The 22,915-nt window shown below is 46.7% G+C and overlaps 4 protein-coding genes and 1 long non-coding RNA gene across 6 annotated transcripts; 2 read left to right on the top strand and 3 right to left on the bottom strand.

The window, feature by feature from the left end:
• Positions 1-842: 842 nt before the first annotated feature.
• Positions 843-2,906, bottom strand: LOC125538988 (2-phytyl-1,4-beta-naphthoquinone methyltransferase, chloroplastic-like). The gene is made up of 8 exons (XM_048702323.1): positions 2,651-2,906; positions 2,512-2,576; positions 2,337-2,427; positions 2,136-2,224; positions 1,865-1,998; positions 1,732-1,793; positions 1,432-1,531; positions 843-1,017 (listed from the first exon to the last, which is right to left on the bottom strand). The coding sequence occupies exons 1-8, from the start codon at positions 2,816-2,818 to the stop codon at positions 917-919; spliced, it is 810 nt and encodes a 269-aa protein (XP_048558280.1). The 5' UTR covers positions 2,819-2,906; the 3' UTR covers positions 843-916.
• On the top strand, positions 2,877-8,866 carry LOC125538987 (diphthine methyltransferase). The gene is made up of 2 exons (XM_048702322.1): positions 2,877-3,336; positions 3,842-8,866. Exons 1-2 carry the CDS (start codon positions 2,997-2,999, stop codon positions 4,564-4,566), a joined length of 1,065 nt encoding a protein of 354 aa, XP_048558279.1. The 5' UTR covers positions 2,877-2,996; the 3' UTR covers positions 4,567-8,866.
• A 4,244-nt stretch (positions 8,867-13,110) lies between these two features.
• On the bottom strand, positions 13,111-16,371 carry LOC125533713. Of its 2 annotated transcripts, XR_007294339.1 has the most exons (7): positions 16,229-16,371; positions 16,092-16,127; positions 15,267-15,536; positions 14,949-15,090; positions 14,033-14,156; positions 13,686-13,903; positions 13,111-13,343 (listed from the first exon to the last, which is right to left on the bottom strand). It is a non-coding gene; the product is annotated as an uncharacterized LOC125533713 (long non-coding RNA). The 2 variants fall into 2 exon arrangements; XR_007294338.1 differs by lacking the exon at positions 13,111-13,343 and having other exon boundaries at positions 13,486-13,903; positions 16,229-16,367.
• A 1,361-nt stretch (positions 16,372-17,732) lies between these two features.
• LOC125538989 lies at positions 17,733-19,980 on the top strand. The gene is made up of 3 exons (XM_048702324.1): positions 17,733-18,642; positions 18,806-19,035; positions 19,140-19,980. The coding sequence occupies exons 1-3, from the start codon at positions 17,733-17,735 to the stop codon at positions 19,788-19,790; spliced, it is 1,791 nt and encodes a 596-aa protein (XP_048558281.1). The 3' UTR covers positions 19,791-19,980.
• Positions 19,981-20,156: 176 nt separating this feature from the next.
• Positions 20,157-22,688, bottom strand: LOC125533714 (protein trichome birefringence-like 2). The gene is made up of 5 exons (XM_048697079.1): positions 21,594-22,688; positions 21,285-21,477; positions 20,961-21,157; positions 20,700-20,858; positions 20,157-20,611 (listed from the first exon to the last, which is right to left on the bottom strand). Exons 1-5 carry the CDS (start codon positions 22,526-22,528, stop codon positions 20,266-20,268), a joined length of 1,830 nt encoding a protein of 609 aa, XP_048553036.1. The 5' UTR covers positions 22,529-22,688; the 3' UTR covers positions 20,157-20,265.
• Positions 22,689-22,915: the final 227 nt, after the last annotated feature.

Below are 22,915 nucleotides of genomic sequence, written 5' to 3' on the forward strand. Positions count from 1 at the left end.
CAGTGGCACCTGCACTTGCACTTCAGAACTGTGACCATGGTTGTACTTCAGAACTGTGATTTTGATTCACATGACGTAGGCGTGTTGTTTTCTTGTTCAAGCAGGAGAAATGCACAGCTGGGGCATTGGTTCCGAATGGGATCAGAAAAACTGTATATTCAGGCAATGTAGTGGAAAATGGATTAACAAACTTAAAATTCAGATAATTCATTCATGTCACCCTTTGGGTGCTAGCTAGACTCCTACTAGGGGGTTACTTGTGTTTTACTGCGAATATTTTGCTGGGTCGTTCATCGAGTTTAACCGAAGAAGTTTCACCATAGTCACTGGTAAAATCACTGAACATAAAATATTCCAGTGTAGATCTGAACTGCCGAAATGGGGACCGAATAAACAGAGGAGGGCAGAGGATACAGGATTCAGAATTCAGAGCAGCGCGCTTCACGGGAAAACATTCAGATCCTGAAGTCCTCACCTGATAATTCCCATGCATTCACAATTCCACCAATAAGACGAGGAGGTGCTTGTTTTTTATGCTTGATTTCCAGCCTTATTGCTCAGAAGTTGCAGAGCAGCACACCTGGTATGCGCAGTGGCGCTTGCACTTCAGAACTGTGACTTTGATTGAACGGCCTGCATCTCAGAACTGTGGTTTTGATTTCCATGCCGTAGGTGTGATTTCATGGTGACCTGATTGTTTCCATGCCGTAGGTGTGATTTCATGGTGACCTGATTGTTTCCATGCCGTAGGTGTGTTGTTTTATTGTTCAAGCAAGAGAAATGCACAGCTGGGAGGTTTGAAGCATTGGTTCAGTTTGGGATCAGCCAAACTGCATATTGGGTAATGCAGAGGAAAATTAATTATTTAAAAATTCAGATAATTCATACAGATCAGCGTTCATTGCTACAATTATAGTCAGCGAGTTGCTACTAGGTTTCCCATGAGCCCTCCACCAAGTTCATAGTGCTTGCCTGAGGAAAACCCTGCTTCTTTGGCTAACTTCTCCAACTCCTCTCCTGGACAACAGATAAATGAAGACAAGCTTGATGTAAATAAAGGAAGGTGATAAAATCGTGAAGTAGTATATAGTCATTGGTGAAATGGCACATACCACTCAATCGTTTGGAACAAAAGAATTTACTATTATCTTAAAAAAAGCAGAATGGTATGTACATCTATATAATGTCATGGCTTTGCACATGAAGGAAATAGATGGTATCCTAATGTACTCCATCAGGACAAGTTAAGATGTCTGTTGATGTACTTGTGCTATCAGAGTAGCAAGTTTTGAGATACATCACTCTTGTTTTATTCTTTTTTCTAGGTGCACTCTAGTTTAGTTCTTAGACACGCATTATGTGTTACATGATGACGTGATATACTTTCTGTGTCATGGAAGTTTTCACAGGAACGAAACATTATGTTCAAACCTGTAAGATAATGTGATATCGAACTTTTCAAGTACTTGTACTCTTCAGTAAGTCCATAGCTACTAGCCAGAGGAACCACGACATTATCAATCGCCCAACTCTGTCCAAGAAAAATATCACTTTAGTTAGTGAAGATTGTAGGATCTGTTCCAAAGTCTTGTATGGGACATGAAGCCAACATGTGACTACATGTGATTTTGCTAGAATGCCATGGTGGAAGAGTGGATGATTAGTCTTTGTCAGGGAAGTTGAGCAGACCAATTCATCTGTATCATGTACCAATATGGGCTGAAAGTTTACCTGTAAGGATGCCGTGAAAAATGATGAGCTCTTGTTAAAATCCAGAACAGATGCTCGTGATCCTGCAGTCCAGAAAAACCAAATAATGAGAATTCATGCTGAACTGAAACAGAATTTGAACCATACACCCGACCTGGTTTTAGGACTCTAAGGATCTCTCGCATTGCTTTGGGTCTGTCAACCACATTGCGCAATCCATAGCCAACCGTAACAGCATCAAAGTAACGGTCTGTGAAAGGTAAATCAAGTGCATCGCCCTCGATCCATCTGCGACAAAGCATGTCTTAGCTAACCACATAAGTTGTTAGCCTGATCAAAAGACAAGCAAATTCTGCATATCCTCACAAAGCTGCACAATAGCAGGAATGTCAAAATTCCCAAGCTCTCACATTGGGGGTGCTCACTTGATGTTCTTGTAGCAAGCCTTCCAGCGTTGGTCCTGACGGCTAGCAGCAGTTTGCAGCTGCTGCCCTGAGAAATCCACACCCATCACCTGTGATATTTCAGAGGTTGGAACATAAGATTGCCAACTCCCGAAAAAATTGCTTGGCTACTCTGAAGTTCTGAACCCTGAAGTCAATCCGACATTTCAGCAGAGTACCAACCTCTCCGTCTAGGCCGACCTTCTGAGACAGAAGGAACGCCAAATCCCCGCTCCCGCAGCAGAGATCAAGAACCCGATCCCCTCTCTTCGCCCTGATGTTCAGAAAACAAAAAATTCCCATCAACCAGTTGTCTTCTGAATTCACATTACTATTGCGACTAGCACTAGGGATGTACATGGACCAAGAGACGCAGATGCGCTTCCACGTCCGGTGCTGCCCCAGGCTGAGCACGTCGTTGAGCTGCAAGGAACGCGGTCGTCAGTACAGTATTTACCAATGCAGCGGAAAGGGGGAGGGGTGCGGGAGGTACGGACATGGTCGTAGACGGGGGCGATGCGGCTGAAGAGGGCCTGCCGCTCGTCGGCCGCGGACGAGCAGCGCACGGCGACGGAGCCGCGTGGCCGTCGTCGTCGGCCGCCGGCGTGTCCAGACGCCGCCGTCGCCGCGGCGGTCACGGGAATCGCCGCGGCTAAGGTGCCCATCGGTGTCCGTTTGCTCGCCCCCGCCACATGATTAGGATAGGTTAGTATGACTAGGTTTGACTGGTGACCATTGACTCTTTTGCCCCTGCCTCTGAAGCTCAACTATTTGGAGCCCTCCACCCTTGCCGCCGCCGCCGCCGCCGAGGGCTGCATCCCGGGGGAAATCGAGGGTCTAGCGATGGACGTGGAGTCCTGCAACCTCAGCGGCAACGCCGACGCGGTGGAGTTCTGCCCGCACCGCCCCTTCCGCCACGTCCTGGCGGCCGCCACGTACACGCTGCAGGAGCAGGCGGGGGAGGAGCAGCAGCAGCAGCAGGACCGCGTGGGCACCGTGTCGCTCTTCTCCGTCGACGCCGGCGCGGAGGACGAGTCCCGACGGCTCCGGCTGCTCCACACCGTGGAGACCGCCGGCGTCTTCGACATGAAGTGGAGCCCTTCGGCGCCGCTGCTCGCGCAGGCCGACGCCCACGGCCGCCTCGTGCTCCGGCGCCTCGAGCATGAAGACGGCTCGGACGAAGGTGCTGCTTGCTACTGCTGTTACTATCTCTGTAGATATTGGAACAAAACTGTTGTTATGTTAAAACAGGGCCATGTGTTAACTGTAAAGTGTAACTGGTATCATCTGCTGGCAGGCTACGTTTCATTAGAACTAGCACGACCAGGTTCTGGTTGCCAATGTTCATACGAAAGGCGTAGTTTAATCTGGATTCAGAACAAGCTGTTTGTAGGCTGCAATATTCTGGGAAGATTGCCATTACTTTGTTGACAACTAGGGTATTGCTGCTGATTGATGATCAGAGTAAAGTTGGGTTGCTCTGCTAGTCTTGCTGAAATGCATTGCTCATATTTTTCATAATATCGTTGTTCGATTAAAAAGTTAGCCTTGTGAATTCCACACTGATGCCGGGAACTGATGTATAGTTGTAAAGTATAACAAACATTTCATATATGTAATATCTTGATCATGTCTAAAAGTACATCCTGAGGGCTGATACAAGTGCTTTGTATGACCAAATTACACAGGTGTTGTTCTCACAGACGTGGTTGCTGGAAACATTTCTTCATCAATGTGCTTGTATGTGGACTGGAACCAAAATGCCGATTCCCTTGCCGTTGCATTATCAGATGGTTCACTGTCTGTGGTTCCCATGAGAGAGGACCGCCTGGAGGTATCAGAACAATGGACTGCTCATCAGTATGAAGTTTGGACATGTTATTTCGATCGTGCAAGACCACACTTGTTGTACAGTGGATCGGATGACTGCTCTTTCGGTTGCTGGGATTTGCGGGAAAGCCCATCGAATGCTGTGTTTCGGAATAAGAAGACTCATACTATGGGTGTATGTTGCATTGCTCAGAACCCATTGGAGGAGAATATGCTACTCACTGGAAGCTATGATGAATTTCTCAGAGTTTGGGACATGAGATCAATGATGAAACCTGTGGACGAGAAGTCCCTAAATTTAGGAGGTGGTGTATGGAGGTTGAAATATCATCCTAATATTCCAGATATCGTATTGGCTGCATGCATGCACAACGGTTTTGCCATTGTTAAAGCAGGGGCTGGAGATGCTACCATAATGGAAACATATTGCAAGCATGAGTCCTTAGCATATGGTGCAGATTGGCAGACAAGTGAAGCAGCGGAACATAACACAGATTCTTCAGTTATCGCTACTTGTTCATTTTATGACCGCCTTCTCCGTGTGTGGCAACCAGAGAACCTAGTCAACCACCCAACCTCTTAAGGCATAAAACATCATTATTCCCAGTTGAAGTATCAATATGGCATGGACCAACCTATTCCCTGAATGAACCAAATTGATTTCATTCAGGTAGCTCTTTGAATTTATGTTAATTTATTTCAAATGATGAGCTTATAGTAGTATGATGTCTAATTTATAGCTAGGCATTCACAGCAATCAGTATTTGTTGTAAGCTTCCACAAAACTTTGAAGCTATCTGTTCATGTTATTTGAGCACAAACTGTTTTGAAGTTCATCTGGTGACTGGTGCATAGAAGTGATGATTCAGCAACAATCTAGACATCTACCTGGAAGAGCCTCTGACTAAGCTTTTCGCTGGTCATAAACTAATAATTCTGTCTGAAAACTTACAGTATGCTGTACGCAGTGCTTTCTTATTTTTCTTTTTGATCACATTCTGATAACGGCTGGAATGGTTACCGATTTTACTTTTCCAGTGCATGCACTGTTGCTTATATTAACCTACTGCACAGTATGGTCAACATGCTAATCACAATTCTTAAAAGTGTTGGATCATTGTTTTTCTTGGATGAAATTTGAGGTGTTGGGTAGTTGCCACAGCCTCAGCGGGCCAAAACAAGGAAAAAAGTTGTTAGTTACTTTTCTGATAAGTTAAAAATATATTGCGGTCTAGTGGATCTTACTAAGTTACTAGTGACTCATGAAGCAATACTCAAACCACGCTTCAGTACAGCTACTTTATTCTTTATCGTTTGCATTTTCCCAGAAAGTTCTGAGTCCTGCCTTTGTGCTAATCACACATGGCTCAGAAGGCAGGACGCAGATCAGATCAACTGGTCCAGTTTACAGAACTGTTCTGCTCCTATCGGTGAAAATAATGAAGACATGAATCAATTTTGACATGTACATGACAGTGGTAATAACTATGGGTAACATTTGAAGATAACTTCAAAGGATGCTTCAATTTGTTTGTGACTTGTTCTGAATTCATTAGAGGCAAATCATCTACAGTAGAATGAGATACCTTGGTAATAATGGACAAGATGTGATCTGTGTCACTTTGAATAAGCGGGAATGCTGGTTGGCAAGTCAGAGAGATAGAATAATGAGAATCATATGGTTTGCTTGGGATGATAAGTGAAGAAAGCTCTAAGGTTTCCCTTCCTGCATCCTTCTATCTGACACCACTAAGTACTAACTGTGCACTAATAAGAATTATCTGTTTCTACATCAGGTCACCAAGAATAGCTGTATTCTGAATATGAACAATAAAGATAGTGATGTGTTCAGTCTTATGTAGCTAAGTAACCTTTGATGTTTTCTGACCTTTTTCCTTAAAAAGGATTCAATAGCAACTGTTTGTTTAGGTTAGCTACCAAGGGGACTTGAATTTTATTATGCTAGAATGGCTTACACTAGCCGGTTTAGTTGTGCTCTTAGGCCTTCACCTGATGGCTGACATGCAGTGGGTATGTTAATCTACCCTTTAGCTGAGCCTTATAGAGTTGTATTGGATTCATCCCACTGATACACGAGGCATCTAGACCCAAGACGAGGCTATGTGACAACCTATTGCTTGAATTTTCATTGTAGAGAATCTGATTTACTGTCTGACATAAAATCTCTAGTTTGATCCTACTCATCTTTGCAGCCCTGTTGTATTGAATTGACAATATAGTTGACTTTCCAGACCTTATCTGCTGATGTCATGGCCTCCTTTGGTTTCATCATTAATGGCTAGGGGATTTCTTTGACGTGAAGGGGTTCACCCCTACATGGCTAAACCTAATTTATGGATTAGTCTGGTAAGAATACTGTATCTATGTTCCAGACTTTAACTTTCTAAGTAAACACGCGCTGTCTATACATCTGTTTTACTCTCCTTAAGCATGAGAAACCTAATTTGCAACCCTGAACATGATATATATTTTTTGAACGGAAAATTATAGGGGAGGCTCGACAGTACAAATTTAGTAAAACAAGTACCCAACTTTGTACTAAACCAGAGACAAGTAATATGGATCGGAGGGAGTAGTAATATTTACAAGAGAGGGCTGTACAGGGGGAGGGGGAGAAGAACTGCTAATCTGGTAAGCCTGCTCATCCTTCATTCTGTAAGAGAGAAGGAAAAGGTCTCTTTTAATGAGGAAAGGCCAGGAGGCTAAACTAGGAGGAATATTATTGAAAAATTCTAGCATTTCTTTGTTTCCAAATGTTCCAAGCTGCTACAAGAAAGGCTTCTCTTGAGAGAGGTTTGCTGAGAGGAAGGAGCAAGGTGAAGATTAATTGAGGCCCAGCAGCCCCTGCTGAAGGAGCAGTTCCAGAAAATATGATCATGAGTTTCAAGGGTCCCCGAGGTACGTAACGCAGCTGGAACCGCCATTCGTATGGAAGTTATGCCTTTCAAGCATATCTTGAGTATTTAGTCTGTCATTAAAGAGTAAACAGACAAAAGCTTTGAGTTTGGCTGAGCATTTGGATTTCCACATCCACGAGGAGATGCTGTATATTTGGTGGCATAATAGCCATTCCCCAATTAGTCAGCTCTACAGCAGCTATATGAATTACCCACATAACCATTGGTAAGAAGTAACTAACTTGGTTAAAAACATAAATCTAGTATCTACTCCCTGTCTGCCTGCCTGCCTGGATTTGATAGAATCAACCAGGTACAGCATGTTCCGTGGCCATCGCCAGTGGTAACCAACCAATCACTATGGTGGGAACCACAAACCTTGGTTCTTGTCTCTGACGTCACTGATTGGTGCATTTCTGCGAGGGCACTCACTATGTGCATCCCTCAGCCATCTACTAAAAGAACGAACATTCGGAAAGTTCGTTGGATTGCTCCACTTGATTGCGGCCAACGATTAAACCCCACTTTGGTGGAGCAGTGGAGCCCCACGATTGGTGGTAGTGATTTCCTCGCTGTCGTACTGGGAGCACTTGTCCACTGATTATACGTAGTTGATTTTATTTGAGGATTTTAATGTATATCCAGGGATGGCCCAGCTGGGACTCGAGAGTGCTAATCTTACTTGGAAGTTGGAACTGAGATCTGGTGATCATGTCAACTTTAACAGCATCGAGATGGGAGATGATTTAATTAGATAGAGGACTTTCTAATCTACACTCCAGGGTTGGGAAATGCAACACTTCGGATAAGCATGAAGTATTGGCTGAATAGGAAGGCCACATTGCTCTAGCTCCATATTCTTAAAGGCATAGCTTTAGAGGTGGAGTGTGCTTCTTCAGCTTTTTGTAAAGGCTTAGGCTACCTTTATATTTTATGGTAGATTCAGCCCACATGATCAGTTCCTGAATTTTATATTTGCTGGTAAATATCTCTAGCTGAAAGCACTGCTCTGCGAGGAAGGACCTATCACCTATTATACGTGCTACTGGATAAAACTGGAAGGTCTAATGTCAATGGAATTATGGGACAACTAGTGAAAATCGAATGACAAATCAAAGAGATAATGAGGTAAAATCTGCATCTAGTGAAAAGAGATATGAAGTTTACGAGTATAGATGCCCTGGAATTGGATGTTGATCATAGCTTCTGCAGTGCCTTTTGTAAATGCTCTCCTTTTTTACAATATAGGTTTAACATTGTTCTGGTGAGTAAATAACTGCTTTTGATAACAGTGGGTCTGGGAGTGGAATGGGAATTTCTCTAGAGAGAATGTATGATGAAATTGACATGTAGGGAGGCAACAACGACATCATTGTGAATTCCAGCAATTGAGCACTCGACACAGTAAAGTTTAGTTTACTCTCATTGTCCTTTCTCCAATAATGCATTGTACGCTGGCCAATTTAAAATGCCACCTTGCAGATTCTTGGTCCTTGCACTATGATTTACCTGGCAAAGCACTTGCAGACATCAGCAGCCTCACGAGCATATAAGGCAACCCTTCCCTCTCCTCTTGTCCACAGCCCCTACCGACTATGGAAGGCGCATGGCTCGAGCATCTACATGGCTCTTGAGAGCGGAAGTAGGGTCGGGATGAAGCGCAAAGCTGAGCTCTCCTGCGCAGGAAGCGCTTCAGCTTTGCGGTGCCTCTCCTGACCTCCCAGGTGGTCGCCTGAGGTACGCAAGAATCGGCAAGTCACAAAACGGCAATGGTGAACTCCGGCAGGAGTCCACCCCCTTTTTATCCTTTTCTCTCCATTCAGTTGTATCAGGTGGAAGTCGAATAATCGGAAGTCTGTGTGTGTGGTGAATCCATGGATGCTTCAAGTCCATGTTTTTCCCTCTTCCTTTATGTGTACTCTGGAAACACTACTATAAATGGCTGATGTTCATCTAGCGAAACCACTTTATGGTGTCTTGTTTGATTCGCTTGTGTGTAGTCTTACTGGTTAGCAGGTTGTTACATATGCTGCTTTGAAACAAATTGGTGTATGCTGGTTGTGCAGAATAGGGTGCATATTTTGAACTCTATGTCTCTTTTAAATACGTTGACCCTACAGCGATCTGTGCTGCTATAAAAATAATACTTCCTCCGTAAAGTAGTGATCTAAACGCTCGTATATTAGTTTACAGAGGGAGTATGTATGATGTACTTCAAGTCAGACATTTTCCGGAATTTTTTGATAGCTAAGAACCATCTATATGAATGATGGCAATAAGATCTAAAACTGAAAAGAGAAGGGGAACAAGTGATGAAAAGGTTTCCCCCTTCGGGCTGTCCGGAACTTTAGCATATCTTGTGCACAAGTCCTGATTGGTATACTGAAAAAAAAATCAGCCATGGCGCAAGCCAATGATCTTCATTTGTTCCTTAATGAGATTCTCCCGTTGTGTCTTTGAGAGCTAAACAATCAAAAACACTTTTATATTATAAGATTGAGGGAGTGTCAAAAATGCCCTTATATTATGAAACGGAAGGTGTAACAAACAAATCCATGCACAGAATATACAGGATACGAGCTCTGAACTTCCAGTATCCAACTTCACATGTTGCACCGGTTATTGTGGCCTCCTATTTACATGAACTACCGGGGAAAACATATCTAAAATGCCGCCGCCTTGTGATGATTATTAGCTGCTAACCGGGTCTGACTAACTGAATGCAAGATTTCCTGCTAGTTTATCCACCTCTAATCACAGAACTGAACTTCGTGAACTACCTGTAAACTCTATCTAACCCTTTTACAAGGAAAACAATCCTATTCAACCGACTAATTTCCACCGCTCCATCAGCCACCATTGGTGTCCGCCACGTGCCCCGGTGGTCCCGTCTCACTCCCCATGTCCCAACCTTATCTATCATCTTCACCGAGAATTTTCATCATCATCTCTTCCTCTCCTCTCTCTCTCGTGTACCCACTGCCCCCGCACTCAACCAAAGACCCCGCCCCATCAGCCGTCTACCACGGTTGCTGATGCTTGCTGCAACTCCGGCCCACGTGCTCCCAGCCTGCTGCTTCTGCTTCTGCATCTATCGTTGCTTCAAGCGCAGTTGAGAAGCACAACAGGGGCCCCGCCTCCCGCTCTGCCGTTGTCGCAACATCCGCCAGTGCATCGCAGCTTCGCCGGAGTCGCCGGAGTCGTTTCTAAAACAAAGCTATTGTTTTTTCACGCAGGTGTTCATGATTCAGAGTGGAACAGAGCTAGTGTTTCAGAAACAAGAGTTCATCGAAGATTGTTGATGGGATTTGCTAGATGGAGCTTCAGGAAACAAGAGCATTGTTGCATGAAATCAGAGAAGACCAGATCTTGCAACAAGAGCATTGTTGCAGGAAATGCTCTTGTTGCAAAATTGTGCGGGGTGCAGATCTATCGAGGGCTGGAAGCAAGAGTGCTAATGTTTCTGCAACAGAGCGGTTGTTGCGGGAAATAACTAGTGGGCATGCGGGGCGCAGACAGTAGAACGGGCGGCTATTAGGTCGGGCATCCAACGGTCGTCAAGGCTGCGGATAAAATCAAGAAATCTGTCAGCGGACGCGTAGCGTCACCTATTTTACAAGCTAAAGGGACAAAAAAATCATGTAACCACTCTAATCCTATCATAGTCTCCAGGAGCCTAAATGATAATTCTGTAATTCCGAAACTAGTAAAGGGCTCGTGGAAATTGTAAAAATAGGAAGGCCGTCATGAATAACAGCGTCCATGATGGACTCTGTTGCTAATAGCATCCAGGTCTGGACGCTAGTATCGACGGCGTCCAGTCATGTCGTTCCATTGGTGCTCTGATTAGGCTCAATCGAGTCGTTTTGCACTTATAGATAGAGGTTTCATGAGTTATAAAACCTAATACGCATGCAGCCATCGTTTCCTTACCTCGTAGGGTTGTAAGCAAGCTCTAGCGCGGGTATCACCCATCATCACAGGAGCAACATCGTCTCACTGGCCGCTCGTCATTAGGATCATTCGCTCGTCATTAGGATCATCCACTCGACCTATGAATGGCGCATGTGAGTTGTTCCAAGTACTCGTTGAATCTTCTTCGTTTGCTATTCTATCTAATTTATTCAGTGGTTACAAGGGTACATTGTATAGATGACTTGGTTGTTACTCTTGGGTAATATAATTGGTAATTGGCTAGTTTATGAGAATAGATAAGTCGACCTTGAGTTGGCGGCCGCGCTTTTGCCTCTACATGTTGGTGCACCGCTGCCAGTACTTCTGGGAGCATGGCGTGCCGGCGCCGTAGCTCAATGTGAACCTACTGTAAGGGTGCCACCTCAACCTTGATAGGGTTCCGGTGCCAGCCCTGCCGGCCTCAGGTCACGCGTAGCTGACGAAGATCCACCGCCACCCGTGCTCTACTACCGCCGACCTTCGCCGCGACCCAATGTACGCGGTGGATTTGCCAAAGGGGGGTGCGTGGTTCGCCACCGAGAATGGCCAGCGTTGTCGGTAGTGCTTCGAGTGTGCGTACGATGCACCGCATGCACTCACCACTCCACCACCACTGCCGGTCGTGGCAGGTGGAGCAGCAGCTGGCAGCCTTCCAACAGGCGTTTCCGTGGATGGTGGCGCCAATCTACATCAACCTGACCAAGGAGGAGGAGGACAACGACGACGCTGCCTATATCTACTGCCTGTAGCTGACTGTTTTATAGTTTTCATTTATTTTTTAGATTTTATTACTCCTGTTGGCTGTTTTATTTTTAAAATTTCCAAAAGCTAGCGCAAATGTGAAATGCTTCCGACCGTGTTGGACGCACCTACGAACCGGCAGACAAAAACGAACACTAGTGTCCACCTGACCAACTCAAATGAACAAAGAACGAAGCAAATCCGTGTCAGTTTGTGTCGCCTCGAAGTTTCCCTCGGACGGAGGCCAAGTTCAACACATGGGACGTTGCTAACAATAACGTCCAGGTGTGGACGTGGTTTGCAACAGCGACCAGGTCTGGACGCTACTAATCATTGCGTCCTTCCTATTTTTCAAAATTTCAACTTATCGTTACTAGTTTCAGAATTACAGAATTATTATTTATTATTAATAAAAAATGGCCTGCCTAGGAACAGTCCTGCTTGGTCGCGGCCGCCGCCAGCAATCTTTTGTAACTAGATCGGCAACGCGCCTTAGCGCGAGGGTGCCGGTCCCAACGATATGGTCAAGCGTTGGAAGATCAAACGACATGATGCATTACTCCGAGGCAAGTTCAACACATGTAACAGGAGAACCAATTATCGAGTTCGGGGATAAGAAGAAACATTCACTCTGTACCAGAAGAGTAACATCATTAAGTTCAACTGTTCAACATGGCCACGACCACCTCGACCCGCCGCTCACTCTTGTGTTGCAGCAGGGTGCTGCATCCAAGGAGCATGCTGCAGGGGCTCCTCTCGACACTCGGAAGGATGCATCTAACACACATCCCGGCGATGGAGTCTCACTTCTGCACGAGATCATGGTCCTTTGATGCGGCCTAGTGGGGAGGCAACGATAGCGCCATCCGCCACTCTCCTCCCGAGGATGGCGAGAGGCAAGCTCGATGGGGAGTGTAGTGGCAGCGGCGAGCTCGGCGACGAAAGAGGAACGGCGAGGAGGGGTGGAAGCACGATGACGGTTGCACGATCGGGAGTGGCGGCTAGGGTTTTTTCCCAATCAGGTAAATGTGGACCAGGAAGAAGAGAAGAAGACGACCTCCTCACCCCTATCCATCTTGAAGCCATCCACACGACGCCACTTACCACCCAACACGCGAAATCACAACTCGATGGGCTTTGAGAATTACACGCGGTGGCTTCCTAGTTTGACACTATTTCAATCTACAATGCTCAACTTTGATCCTACGACCGAGGTCATCCAGGAGGTAGATCCGACGGCCGAGAACGCAGAAAAAAAAAGAATGTGCATAAAAAATACACCCAACAGCCAGGAATCGCTAAACTCCGAGGAGCCAAGGATTCTCCCATGAGTCTTGTGTGCGGCTTGCCACACCCCACCTGTGTCATCAATATCCAACCTACTAAGATATGTTTATATTCCGAAGGTTCGGAAAAAACTAAAAAGATCCAGAGCGCCAAAGCCCATTGCATGCAAGTGCTGCCCAAAGGATGAACGTTCGGTATGATATATTGAAAGAAAGCCATAATTGATAATTCATCTTACTATTATCTCCGGATGATGAGTCACTGGAATAAGAACATCCATCATAGCTACACATTATTCTGTCCTCATCCAGAATTGTATTCATTGGAATTTTACGACAAACTAAATATTTTCATCAAAAGAAACTGCATAAAATTCCAAACGATGGTCTTCAAAACTGCATATAATTCAAGGTGCATCCTTATTCTGATAAGGATGAAAAATAAATATACACTGGAACTCCTGTAAAATACAGATGACCAAAATTAAAAGATATCATAGCTACAAGTAATTCAGTCCTCACGACACAGATTGTGTTCAAAAAAAATCTCTTCGATCTTGCAGCAAAATAGAATTTCATACCATTATAAAACAAGGGAGGAAGAGAGACTAAAGTAACAAACCTAAAATATAGCAATATATTTGCATAGCAGTAACAACCCAAGCAATTAAAATTTCACACTACAGTAAGAAATCATAAGCAAAAAGAATTTTACAACAGAATAGGAGATTACATATAGGCAAAGCATGGCACCAACACATCCTGAGTGCAATAAGCAGGGGGCAAGGGCAAAGCACACAGACCTATCTGGCAGTGTGGTGTGGGGCGGCGGGGAGGGCGACGATGGCAACGGCGGTGGTGGAAACCAGGGAGGCCCCCATTGGTGTTGTTGCCGGCGGTGTTCTTCTTTTGGTCTATCTCGATGGCATGCTCCACACTGCAAAGTAGTTGCGCGAGTAGTGGCCTGCACAACCCTGTCGGTGATGGCAAGGAGAGAGCCGGTGAGGGACACAACAGCGTCCTGCAAACCAAGATAATGGGAGGACCAGTTAGAGGGACATCCCAAAATGAGGTAGAATTTGACAACACAAACTTTTGGAGCCCTTCAACTACACCAAATGGAAGCAAATGATAATGCTAAGCACCATACCATGATCAGGAACATGGTTCTGGTGTTGATGCACATTGTAGCAGAAGTCACCACTGCATAGGTGTAGACCAAAAAAAGCTCTTGCTTGGCCACTCGGAAACGTCACCACCCAACCAGGCTGCTCCTGAAGGAAGACACCCAAATCATAGATACATCAGTCGATATCACACAATGAGATAGTTTTAAGAGTACTCTAATTTTAATAGAAGTAGTGTTCATATAGACATATTCAACAACTCTTAATTTTAATAGAAGTAGTGCTCATATCTAAGTTCGGATTGTCCAACGGACACTCTTAATGTACTTTTTTTATCATGGTCCAAATGAAACATCGATATAAACCATATAAGCAAAACCATTTCGTTTTCTAAGAGTTATAAAGAGAAGGAAATGGCTACCCTGTTACAATCCATCATCTCATCATGGAACAAAGAATAAAACAAATTAGATGCCTACACCGGATAGTATGCACGTTGACTATACCAAATCATTAAAGACTAATTTTTTTGAAAGGATGAATAAGAAAAACAGTACACCAGTGTGAAAAACAGAACACATGTGTAGTTGGAGAAAATCTAGCGTTACATAATAATTGAATACTCCCTCTATAAACTAATAGAAGATCTTTTATAACACTAAAGTAGTCATCTAAATGATCTTATATTAGTTTACAGAGGAAGTAGTTGCTAAGAAGTTTCAGGTTTATTAATCACACAACTAAGCCTGCCTTCATAAATTGTCCTCCACCAAAATACTCTTGCTTTAGGAGATTAAAAAGGATAGATGTCAATCAGTGGTGATCCTGCCCGGACTGCAAGATACACTACCTAATTATTATGGTGCTAAGCTGATTTCCATGCAATGGTCTCAGTTCTTATAATCCTCTAATCTTCAAGTACAAAATAATAATGCATACATAGTACTGATGTGAGCAAATGTCTCCGTGCCAGCGCCCTCCATGGGGATAATCTTGCACACGAGGTCACCTCAAGCAATGTATTGCCACCAGCATAACTGAAGCACTTGTTCATAGCTTTAGTTATGAGATATGCCGTTAGCTGAGATAGAAATCACAAATAGGTCAGATCACAATCTAAAGAATATAATCTTATCCAAGAAAATAGTCATCAGCAGCAAAGCTTTATTTAGTTCTTTACTAAGAAAGCAAACTTACAAATTACAGCCCAAACAGATAAATAAATGGTTCAGAATAAGCAGAGGTCAAGGTACTTACAGTGAGTGGAGCACAACGAGCTAGACGTCGTTCCAGCGAGATTGACAGGGTCGGCAATTTTGATTTGCAAGTTTCGACCGAGGGGCTTTATGGCACAGAAGAAGGGCGAGCACTCCGTGACAGCAAGCTGCGTCAGTTCTCCAACCTGGCAAATCACAACTGCTACTCTGTTCTGCTGTTTGTGTTGGATGACGAAGGGGCGAAGACTCGGACGTGGTGGGCATGGACTGCAGCACAAATTCGACAGCCAACATTGATGGGACCACATCTCTGAAGTAAACAAATTCACAAGGTCAAGTTGTAACTCGACAGAAGTGAACATAAGAGCAAACAAAACATGTAGACATTAAAATTGATTAATTTGTATTCTGTCTTGTATCACTTTGGCCATCACTTTAAAACGATTTCCCTTCGACCATAGTAGTACTTGACTTCAAAGAACTAACACTAATACAATCGGATCTATGTAGTCTGGATGAACGCCAACACATTTAATTATTCGTTTAACATCTAATTGAGATAAATTTAATTTAGACCTAGAGATCAAATAAGATTAATTAGAGCGCCGAGTGCGCACAACACCAGCAATCCTCCTCCAAAACCATGACCCAAATGGTCAGAATTTTATTGCTTTTTCCTCCTCATTCTGGCAATCATTCAGATTTCTTTCAGAATTAATGATCACAGGGGATTCATTCAGAATTATTCAGATTTCTTTCATAATTAATGACCCCAGGAGATCACAGAAGAAAAACATATGTACGTCATTTCTGTAATATACATGAAAGGCAAAAGTTCAGAATGATACAGCTGTATCTTATTTACCTTGTAAGAAAATGGAGTATCAGCTCAAATAATACCCTGAAACCATTGCCATGTCAGGAATGGCAGTCCAGTAAGAATTAGAGCATTATGTATAGAAAGCTTTGAACATTGAATTGGGCCAGAAATGGCAAACTAACCAATATGCCCACGCAATGCCGCTCCGACCACGGCCTCTCCTGCCCCACATCCATGTTATGCTCCCCATTGTTTCTCTCCTTCCCCTGACTTTAGCGAGCCCGCCGAGATTGCCACGCTCATCATCTTGTGAATCATTTTGATCCAAGAATCAAGATCACAGATCAATTATCATAGACATTATATATGACATACTAAATGTTGCTATAAACCATCAGAAAGACCATAGAAATAAAGTACTATCTCAAGGGAAATATCTTTAAAACTGACTGGAAAATCTTTAAAACTGAACCGTACAAACAAACGAATATAGCTCCTCCGCACTTCATGGCAGAGAGGGGCTAGCACAAGGGACGGTCAGGAGGAGGAGGGAGGCACAGAGGAGAATCGGCCGCTCGGGCCGGAGAGAAGGGGAGCGAGAGCGACAGCTACGCCAGAGATGCGAGGGAGAGAGAGAGACGTGGGGAGGGTGAGAAAACCCTAGCCGTCTCACCCGATTGGGGATGAGGCTGCGAACCAGGGAAAGCCATCTGGCGTCGGGTACGCGAAAAGTCAAAAATGCCCTCGGCGGGAGACGAGTATTTCGGCGGTGGCACGGGATATTTTGCCTCTGGAGAACGCCGACGGGCCAGACAGAACACGCGCCAGCCACCGCAAATGACACTCTGGGCCCACCAGTGACAGACCCCACTCGTCAGCGGGAACCGGACAAAATAGCGGAGTAAGCGAAAGCGCGTGGGAAGCGAAACTATTCATTCCTATAGTGCTACTCCCAAATCCGACGGCAGAGTACGTCCGATGGCTTGATCCGGCGGCCGAAATGTCATCAAGCGAACGCAACGGACGGCCGGATTCGTCTGAGCTCTAAGGAGGCTTGTAGGAACATCCTTCTCTTATCTCTTGATGGAATGTGTTTGTGTTCCTTTCCAAAAAAAAAAACGTAAACGTCCGCCGCCCCCTCCCCCCGTGTTCGTTTAGTAGAAACCCTAACTTAAAGTGCGGCGGCGGCGGCGGCGAGCATACCAGGCGGCAGGCCTGGTTAGCAATCTCAGGCCCCCAAAAAGGAGAGATCGATGGCGGCTGGAGGCGAGGCGCTGACGCCTCGCGAGTCGGCGATGGAAGAGATGGATCCGCAGCCCGGCGTTTTTTCCGAAGCAGAGATCCTGAGGATGGAGATTGCGTCCCTGGTGAGCTTGCTCAGGGAGAAGCAGTCTGACGTTCTTTCGCTGGATCCTGAGACCGTGAGGAAACTCACGTCCCTGACGAGCGAGATGGCGTGCCAGAAGTCGGCAAGGGAGCGGCAAGCCTTGGTGGTTCCGGAGGTCAAACGCACAGCGCCGCGGAGCAAGATCTCCAGGAGTATATACGATTGTACCTGCAATGCTGGTAAACAGATGGCTGGCCAATGTGCTGAGGACCAGAGGACCAAGGAGTGTGTGGAGATGACTCATCAGGTGGAGCACCAGGAGCAAGGAAGAGGCGGATGAATCTGTGACAGATTTGGCAATGGACCTTTGCAAATCAAACATGGAGATGCACCACATGGCTGCTGATAGCCAGACGACAGATGACAAAGAGGAACATTTTGTGGCAGCAGATCTGATAAGTGGTCTTTCCGACCAGATGACTGTGCGCTGTTATGAGAACCAGAGTGTTGTGGAGTGCCTGGAGATGACTGATCTCACGGTGGGCAAAGGCCAATCAAGCACGGAGACGCCTGTGTTGAGGATGATGGACCAAGGAAAATCAAGCAATGAAGGTGAATCAAGTAACGAAGGCAAATCAAGCACGGAGACGCGTGCCCTGGCGTCGAGGATGATGGACCAAGGCAACTCAAGTAGTGAAGGCCAATCAAGCACGGAGACGCGTGCGTTTAGGATGATGGACCATGGAAAATCAAGTAGTGAAGGCCAATCAAGCACGGAGATGCAAGTCCAATCAAGTAACGAAAGCAAATCAAGCACGGAGACGCATGCCTCGAGGATGATGGACCAAGGCAAAAAATCAAGCTTTAGGATGGTGCTGGATTGCGATGAGAATGGTATGCCCAACTGGTGCAAATATTACGAGATGCTCGAATGTGAGGATGTGGAGGAGGAAGATGAGGAGATGACTCCGGAGGGTGTAAGGATGTATAACAAATTCCGTAAGGAGCTATTAGAGATGGAAGCTGGCTTACGCAAGGACCGGGAACAGGATCAAAAGGACGCGCTGAGGTGGGAGCGGGATCAAATTGACACACCGAGCTGTTACACAATGGACCCGATCCCCTTCTCACTTCAGGACGAGGCGGAGGAGACAGAATTCACAAAATCAGACACGGAGGAGATGGAGATGGCGGACAAGTTGTTTGCTTTAGGGCGTAAAGGCTGGGAATCTGCATGGGGAGACGACTGTGGTAACTTCGAAGACAGCAGTAAGTAAAGATAAAATCCATCGATTCCTTCTCATCTTATTAGTCTTCCAAAACAATGGCAACATAGTCAGATTCGTCCCTTCCTATCTTCTTTCCTTGTATGAGTAAGTAAATAATTGATGTTACAACATGTCTTAACATTTGGATTAACTTGCTGCTGCAGCCGTATTGAGTCCTATGCACTTTACACATTGCACGCCGGGACTGATCCCGTACGCTGCTCGCACTGTGAGCATCTTGCAAATCTACTCCGTGAAGATTGTTGGAACAGATGGAAAGTTGAAGTTGCCACTCCATGTTTATGGAATTGTCGCTGCCCGAGATGCCGTGGACTACAACCGCAACATTCTCTTCTCCTGGCGAAGGGAAAACTGCCAAAAACTCACTCCAGAGGTATGTACCATATCACATAGTATTTCTCTTAATTTCCCCCTTTTCTTCCTGCATGTGCATTCGTTCATTAGATTCAACTATAATGATGATTATGATGCCTGCAGGATCATTTTTTGCGCTTAACTGGCCCGTCCCGTGCAATTGTGGCTGTGGACGATGTTGATTTCGAAGTCCAACTGAAAGTAAAGGGCTCATCAAGGTCTCGCGACAGAGCATTGATGAGTCACTGCTTTACTTACGCCGGTGGTTACCATGAAGGTTTACACACCACCTTCTCCAGCAACAGCTTTTGCACAGTAGAGTTTAGCTATGAGCGACTTACAGAAACAGTCCAGGCTACTATCTTGAGTGCGCGTGTTGTTGAAGGGGCGCCTTGGCCTTTTGAATATGGCGGGCGGGTTATGTGCTCCTCGCCACCACGGGAAGTTACGGACTCCCTATCCAGGCAAGTTGTGTTGGTTGATTCTCGTCGTTCTGATGGTGGCGGAGAAATGCCAATGGGCTCGGATGGTTTCCTTGATCTGTCAAGGCATGTTGTTTCTATAGAACTTGAAGAAAGCCTGCAGATTGTCGTACAAGCATACTCACAGTCTGGTGATGCTATTGCTAGACAAGGTAGTGTCAGGTTCAGGACCAAATACTGCAACATAAGTCGAGCGATATGTGAGATTGGTGACTCTAAGGTGGAGATAACTGTCGCTTGGTCCCAACTTGCTAAGCACAAGAGAGATATCCTCTTAGAAGGACATGTTTGACGGCTCTTGTGCCGTGGATGTTGTGGACTGCAGAATTATTTGTCTTTGATTAGTAAATCTGTTATGTACCTGTTGCCCAATTTTATCTGTTTTTGTCTTGCATGTGGTTTGCAAAACTGCAGAATTATTTCTCTTCGATTAGTTATTAATCTGTCCAACTGTTTGTGAATCGACTAATGTTATCCGACTATTTGTGTCTACTATAACTTATTATGCTATGTGAAGTACTGCCTCTGTAAACTAGTATGAGACCTTTTAGATCACTAAAGTAATAATCTAAAGTCTTATATTGATTTACAGAGGAAGTAGTATCTAAAATGCCGCCGCCTTTAAATCACAGAACCGAACTGAATGCATGATTTCCTGCAAGTTTATCCACCTCTAATCACAGAACCGAACTTTGTGAACTACATGTAAATCTTATCTACCCCTCGCAAGCTATAAAAAGGATAACAAAATTCATGTAACCATCCTATCATAGTCTCCAGGAACCTTTGCCTGCCTGGAGCAGCGAGGCATACAGCAGCTCATTCCACGTGTCCGGCACGCCCGGCAGGCACCAGTGGCTGCAGTCCTGCTTGGTCGCCGCCGCCGCCATCCGCTCCTCCTCCGTGTCGTAGCGCACCCGGTACACCGACGGGTGGCCGTCCTTCCGGTAGTCGGTGAGCCGGCTGATGTTGAGGTATATCACAGGGGTCTTCATCCGGCTCATGACCTTCTCCAGTACTCTCATCCTCTCGGGGTACTCGGTGAGGTACGTGTGGTTGAATATCGGCTCGGTCTCCCTATGGCATCTCCCTCCCGAGTTCCACTGCCCTCCCCTGCAGTGAAACGGATCGATCATGAGAGTAAGATTAATTGTACCGATGGCCTAATATATGGTTGTGGTGGCGGTCTCTTAATAATTACTTGAAGTGTGTTAGGGAGAGTCCTCTGAACACGATCTGAGTTCTTGTTGGGTTTATGTTCTTGTCGACCCATTTGGCCCATGTGGTCAGTGCTTTCCTGTATGCCTCCATCACCTCAAGGCTGTGGTGAACACGGTAGCCTTCTTGATAATAGTTGAGCCTGTCACAAGCATTTCACCAATCAGGATGTAAACAGATTGGCTAGCAGATCAGCTTAGCCTGCGGAGTTCTGGGGGAAGTGTTGCACTATACACATACAGACCCTTTTGACGTCTTTGGGTGAGTCCACCAGTGCCCGGTGTTGACGACGACGATGTCGGCGGTCTGGTACGCCGGAGTCGTTGCGTCTAGCTCATCCAACCTCAGCTTCTCGTCGAGTACGGTGCCGTTTGGGCTCTCGCGGACCGTCTCTTTGACCAGAAATGTCGATCTTATGAAATCCACAGAGCAATTGTAGTCCTGCAATCAAGTGCCAGTGAGTTGGACTGGCAAGATTCTACCAAGTTTCTCTTTCTCTCCTTTTGAATGTGAGATGAGAACAAAAAAATGTCAGTATTCACTATTCAGTGAGGCAGCCAGTACGTACTCTGAACTTGAAGGAATAGAATCCTCTGGTTTTGAACTGGTTCTTCCCGGACTTCTCGTACACGTTCTTTTTGTTCCTGACGCCATGGCGGAGAGTGCAGACCAGAGACTCCCACATGTTGCGGTTCAGCGAGTCTCCGACGAATATGATCCTCTGGCCTCGCAGCCTCTCCAGGAAATCAGTCACGTTCATCCTGGCCGACGCAACACAAGAGAAGATAACTTAAGTTTCGATCACAGAGTGTACTCTAATGGAATTGCTCGGAACATTTGCGATGACAAGAAGAAGCTAGTCAGAGGATGCATGCACCTGGGAATGTTGCAGCCGGTCGGCTGCCACCTCCAGTTGAGGAAGCCGGTGTCCTGCCGGCCGTTCTTGTGGCAGTTGAAGTCGCCGTCGATGTGGGGGCACGACCGCGGCGGGTAGAAGGCGTGGTTCTCCTCCCTCACCCACCTCCCGCTGAACAGGTCGCACTTGGCGAAGGTCACCAGGTCCTGCACGCCCGACGTCCACACCACCCGGTGGTTGCCGGGCCCGACGGCCACGCTGGTGTTCGCGCCTGCCGTGACGGTGCCAGTGCCGGTGTCATCGCTGTGGTCGGCGGAAGGCGTCCACTCCACCCGGTGGTTGACTGGGCCGACGGCAACGCTGGTGTTCGCGCCTGCCGTGACGGTGCCGGTGCCGGCGCCGTCGCTGTGGTCGGCGGCAGACGTCCACACCACCCGTTGGTTGCCTGACCCGCTGGCAACTCTGGTGTTCGCGCCTGCCGTGCCGGTGCCGGTACCGGTGCCGTCGCTGTTGTCGGCGGCAGCTACTTCCTGCATCGGGTGGACGAACTCCTTCCGTCGCCTGGTCGAGCGCTGCTTGTGCCTCGCCATGGACGCTCTCTTGCGCCTGCGTCTGTCCTCCTTTCGCTGATCCGGCGTTCTAGATGGCAGCGCTGCTCGCCGCGTCGAGTTCGGCGGTACATTGTCGACGCTGGCGTTCGCGTTTCGATCTTCCTTACTCGAAGGCACAGCCGTGTCGGTAGAGTTCCCGGTGGCGCCGTCGGAGTCCGAGGGCTCATCGGGAGCGCCGATGATGGGGTTTCCGGTGGAATTCGCTGCATCCGCTCTCCGCCACGGCGGCGTCGGCATTGCGGTTACATCTTGCGCTTTAGTGCCGTTGCCGACGACGGGCTCCTCGTCCGATCCGCTGATCGTGGCGTTTCCGGCGTCATAGAGGGGACCCTGCGCTTTCCCCATATCCTCCTCCGGCACCAATGCCGGCTGCCCCGAGCCATCGGCCGGCGCCCAGTAATCATCCGAGTTGTTGCTCTGCACTCGACGCGGCGCCACCACGGTTGCGTTGCCAGTGCTACTTACATTAGGAGAAATGGGTGGGTGGGGAGGAGGCGACTTCCTCGGCGACGTCGGCGTGGACGAGTTCGACGACAGCAGCGCGCCGGACGCCGCCGAGGAGCCCGTCGGGGTGGGGAAGGAGTCCTCGGCGGCGGGGCGACCGGTGATGGAGACGTAGAAGAAGGCGATCACGAGGACGACGGAGAAGCAGGCCAGCGCGGCCTTGGTGCTCACGTACGGCCCGCCGCCGTGCCTACCGCCGAGGCCGCTGCCTCGCTTGTGGGCGGTGAC

Source organism: Triticum urartu, chromosome 2 (assembly GCF_003073215.2).
Source record: "Triticum urartu cultivar G1812 chromosome 2, Tu2.1, whole genome shotgun sequence".
In the NCBI taxonomy this organism is placed as follows: Eukaryota; Viridiplantae; Streptophyta; class Magnoliopsida; order Poales; family Poaceae; genus Triticum; species Triticum urartu.

Excerpts from the sequence above, each read along its gene's own strand:
- LOC125533714 (XM_048697079.1), bottom strand. The coding sequence starts at position 22,528 with ATGGGGAAAGCGCAGGGTCCCCTCTATGACGCCGGAAACGCCACGATC. Across the intron at positions 21,478-21,593 it reads ACCGGCTGCAACATTCCCAG|GATGAACGTGACTGATTTCC; the intron begins GTGCATGCATCC and ends TGCGTCGGCCAG. Across the intron at positions 20,612-20,699 it reads CTCTCCCTAACACACTTCAA|GGGAGGGCAGTGGAACTCGG; the intron begins GTAATTATTAAG and ends GTTTCACTGCAG.
- LOC125538987 (XM_048702322.1), top strand. The coding sequence starts at position 2,997 with ATGGACGTGGAGTCCTGCAACCTCAGCGGCAACGCCGACGCGGTGGAG. Across the intron at positions 3,337-3,841 it reads TGAAGACGGCTCGGACGAAG|GTGTTGTTCTCACAGACGTG; the intron begins GTGCTGCTTGCT and ends CAAATTACACAG.
- LOC125538989 (XM_048702324.1), top strand. The coding sequence starts at position 17,733 with ATGGACCTTTGCAAATCAAACATGGAGATGCACCACATGGCTGCTGAT. Across the intron at positions 18,643-18,805 it reads TGGTAACTTCGAAGACAGCA|CCGTATTGAGTCCTATGCAC; the intron begins GTAAGTAAAGAT and ends TTGCTGCTGCAG. Across the intron at positions 19,036-19,139 it reads GCCAAAAACTCACTCCAGAG|GATCATTTTTTGCGCTTAAC; the intron begins GTATGTACCATA and ends TGATGCCTGCAG.
- LOC125538988 (XM_048702323.1), bottom strand. The coding sequence starts at position 2,818 with ATGGGCACCTTAGCCGCGGCGATTCCCGTGACCGCCGCGGCGACGGCG. Across the intron at positions 2,577-2,650 it reads TCGCCCCCGTCTACGACCAT|CTCAACGACGTGCTCAGCCT; the intron begins GTCCGTACCTCC and ends CGTTCCTTGCAG. Across the intron at positions 1,999-2,135 it reads GCTTGCTACAAGAACATCAA|ATGGATCGAGGGCGATGCAC; the intron begins GTGAGCACCCCC and ends GCTTTGTCGCAG.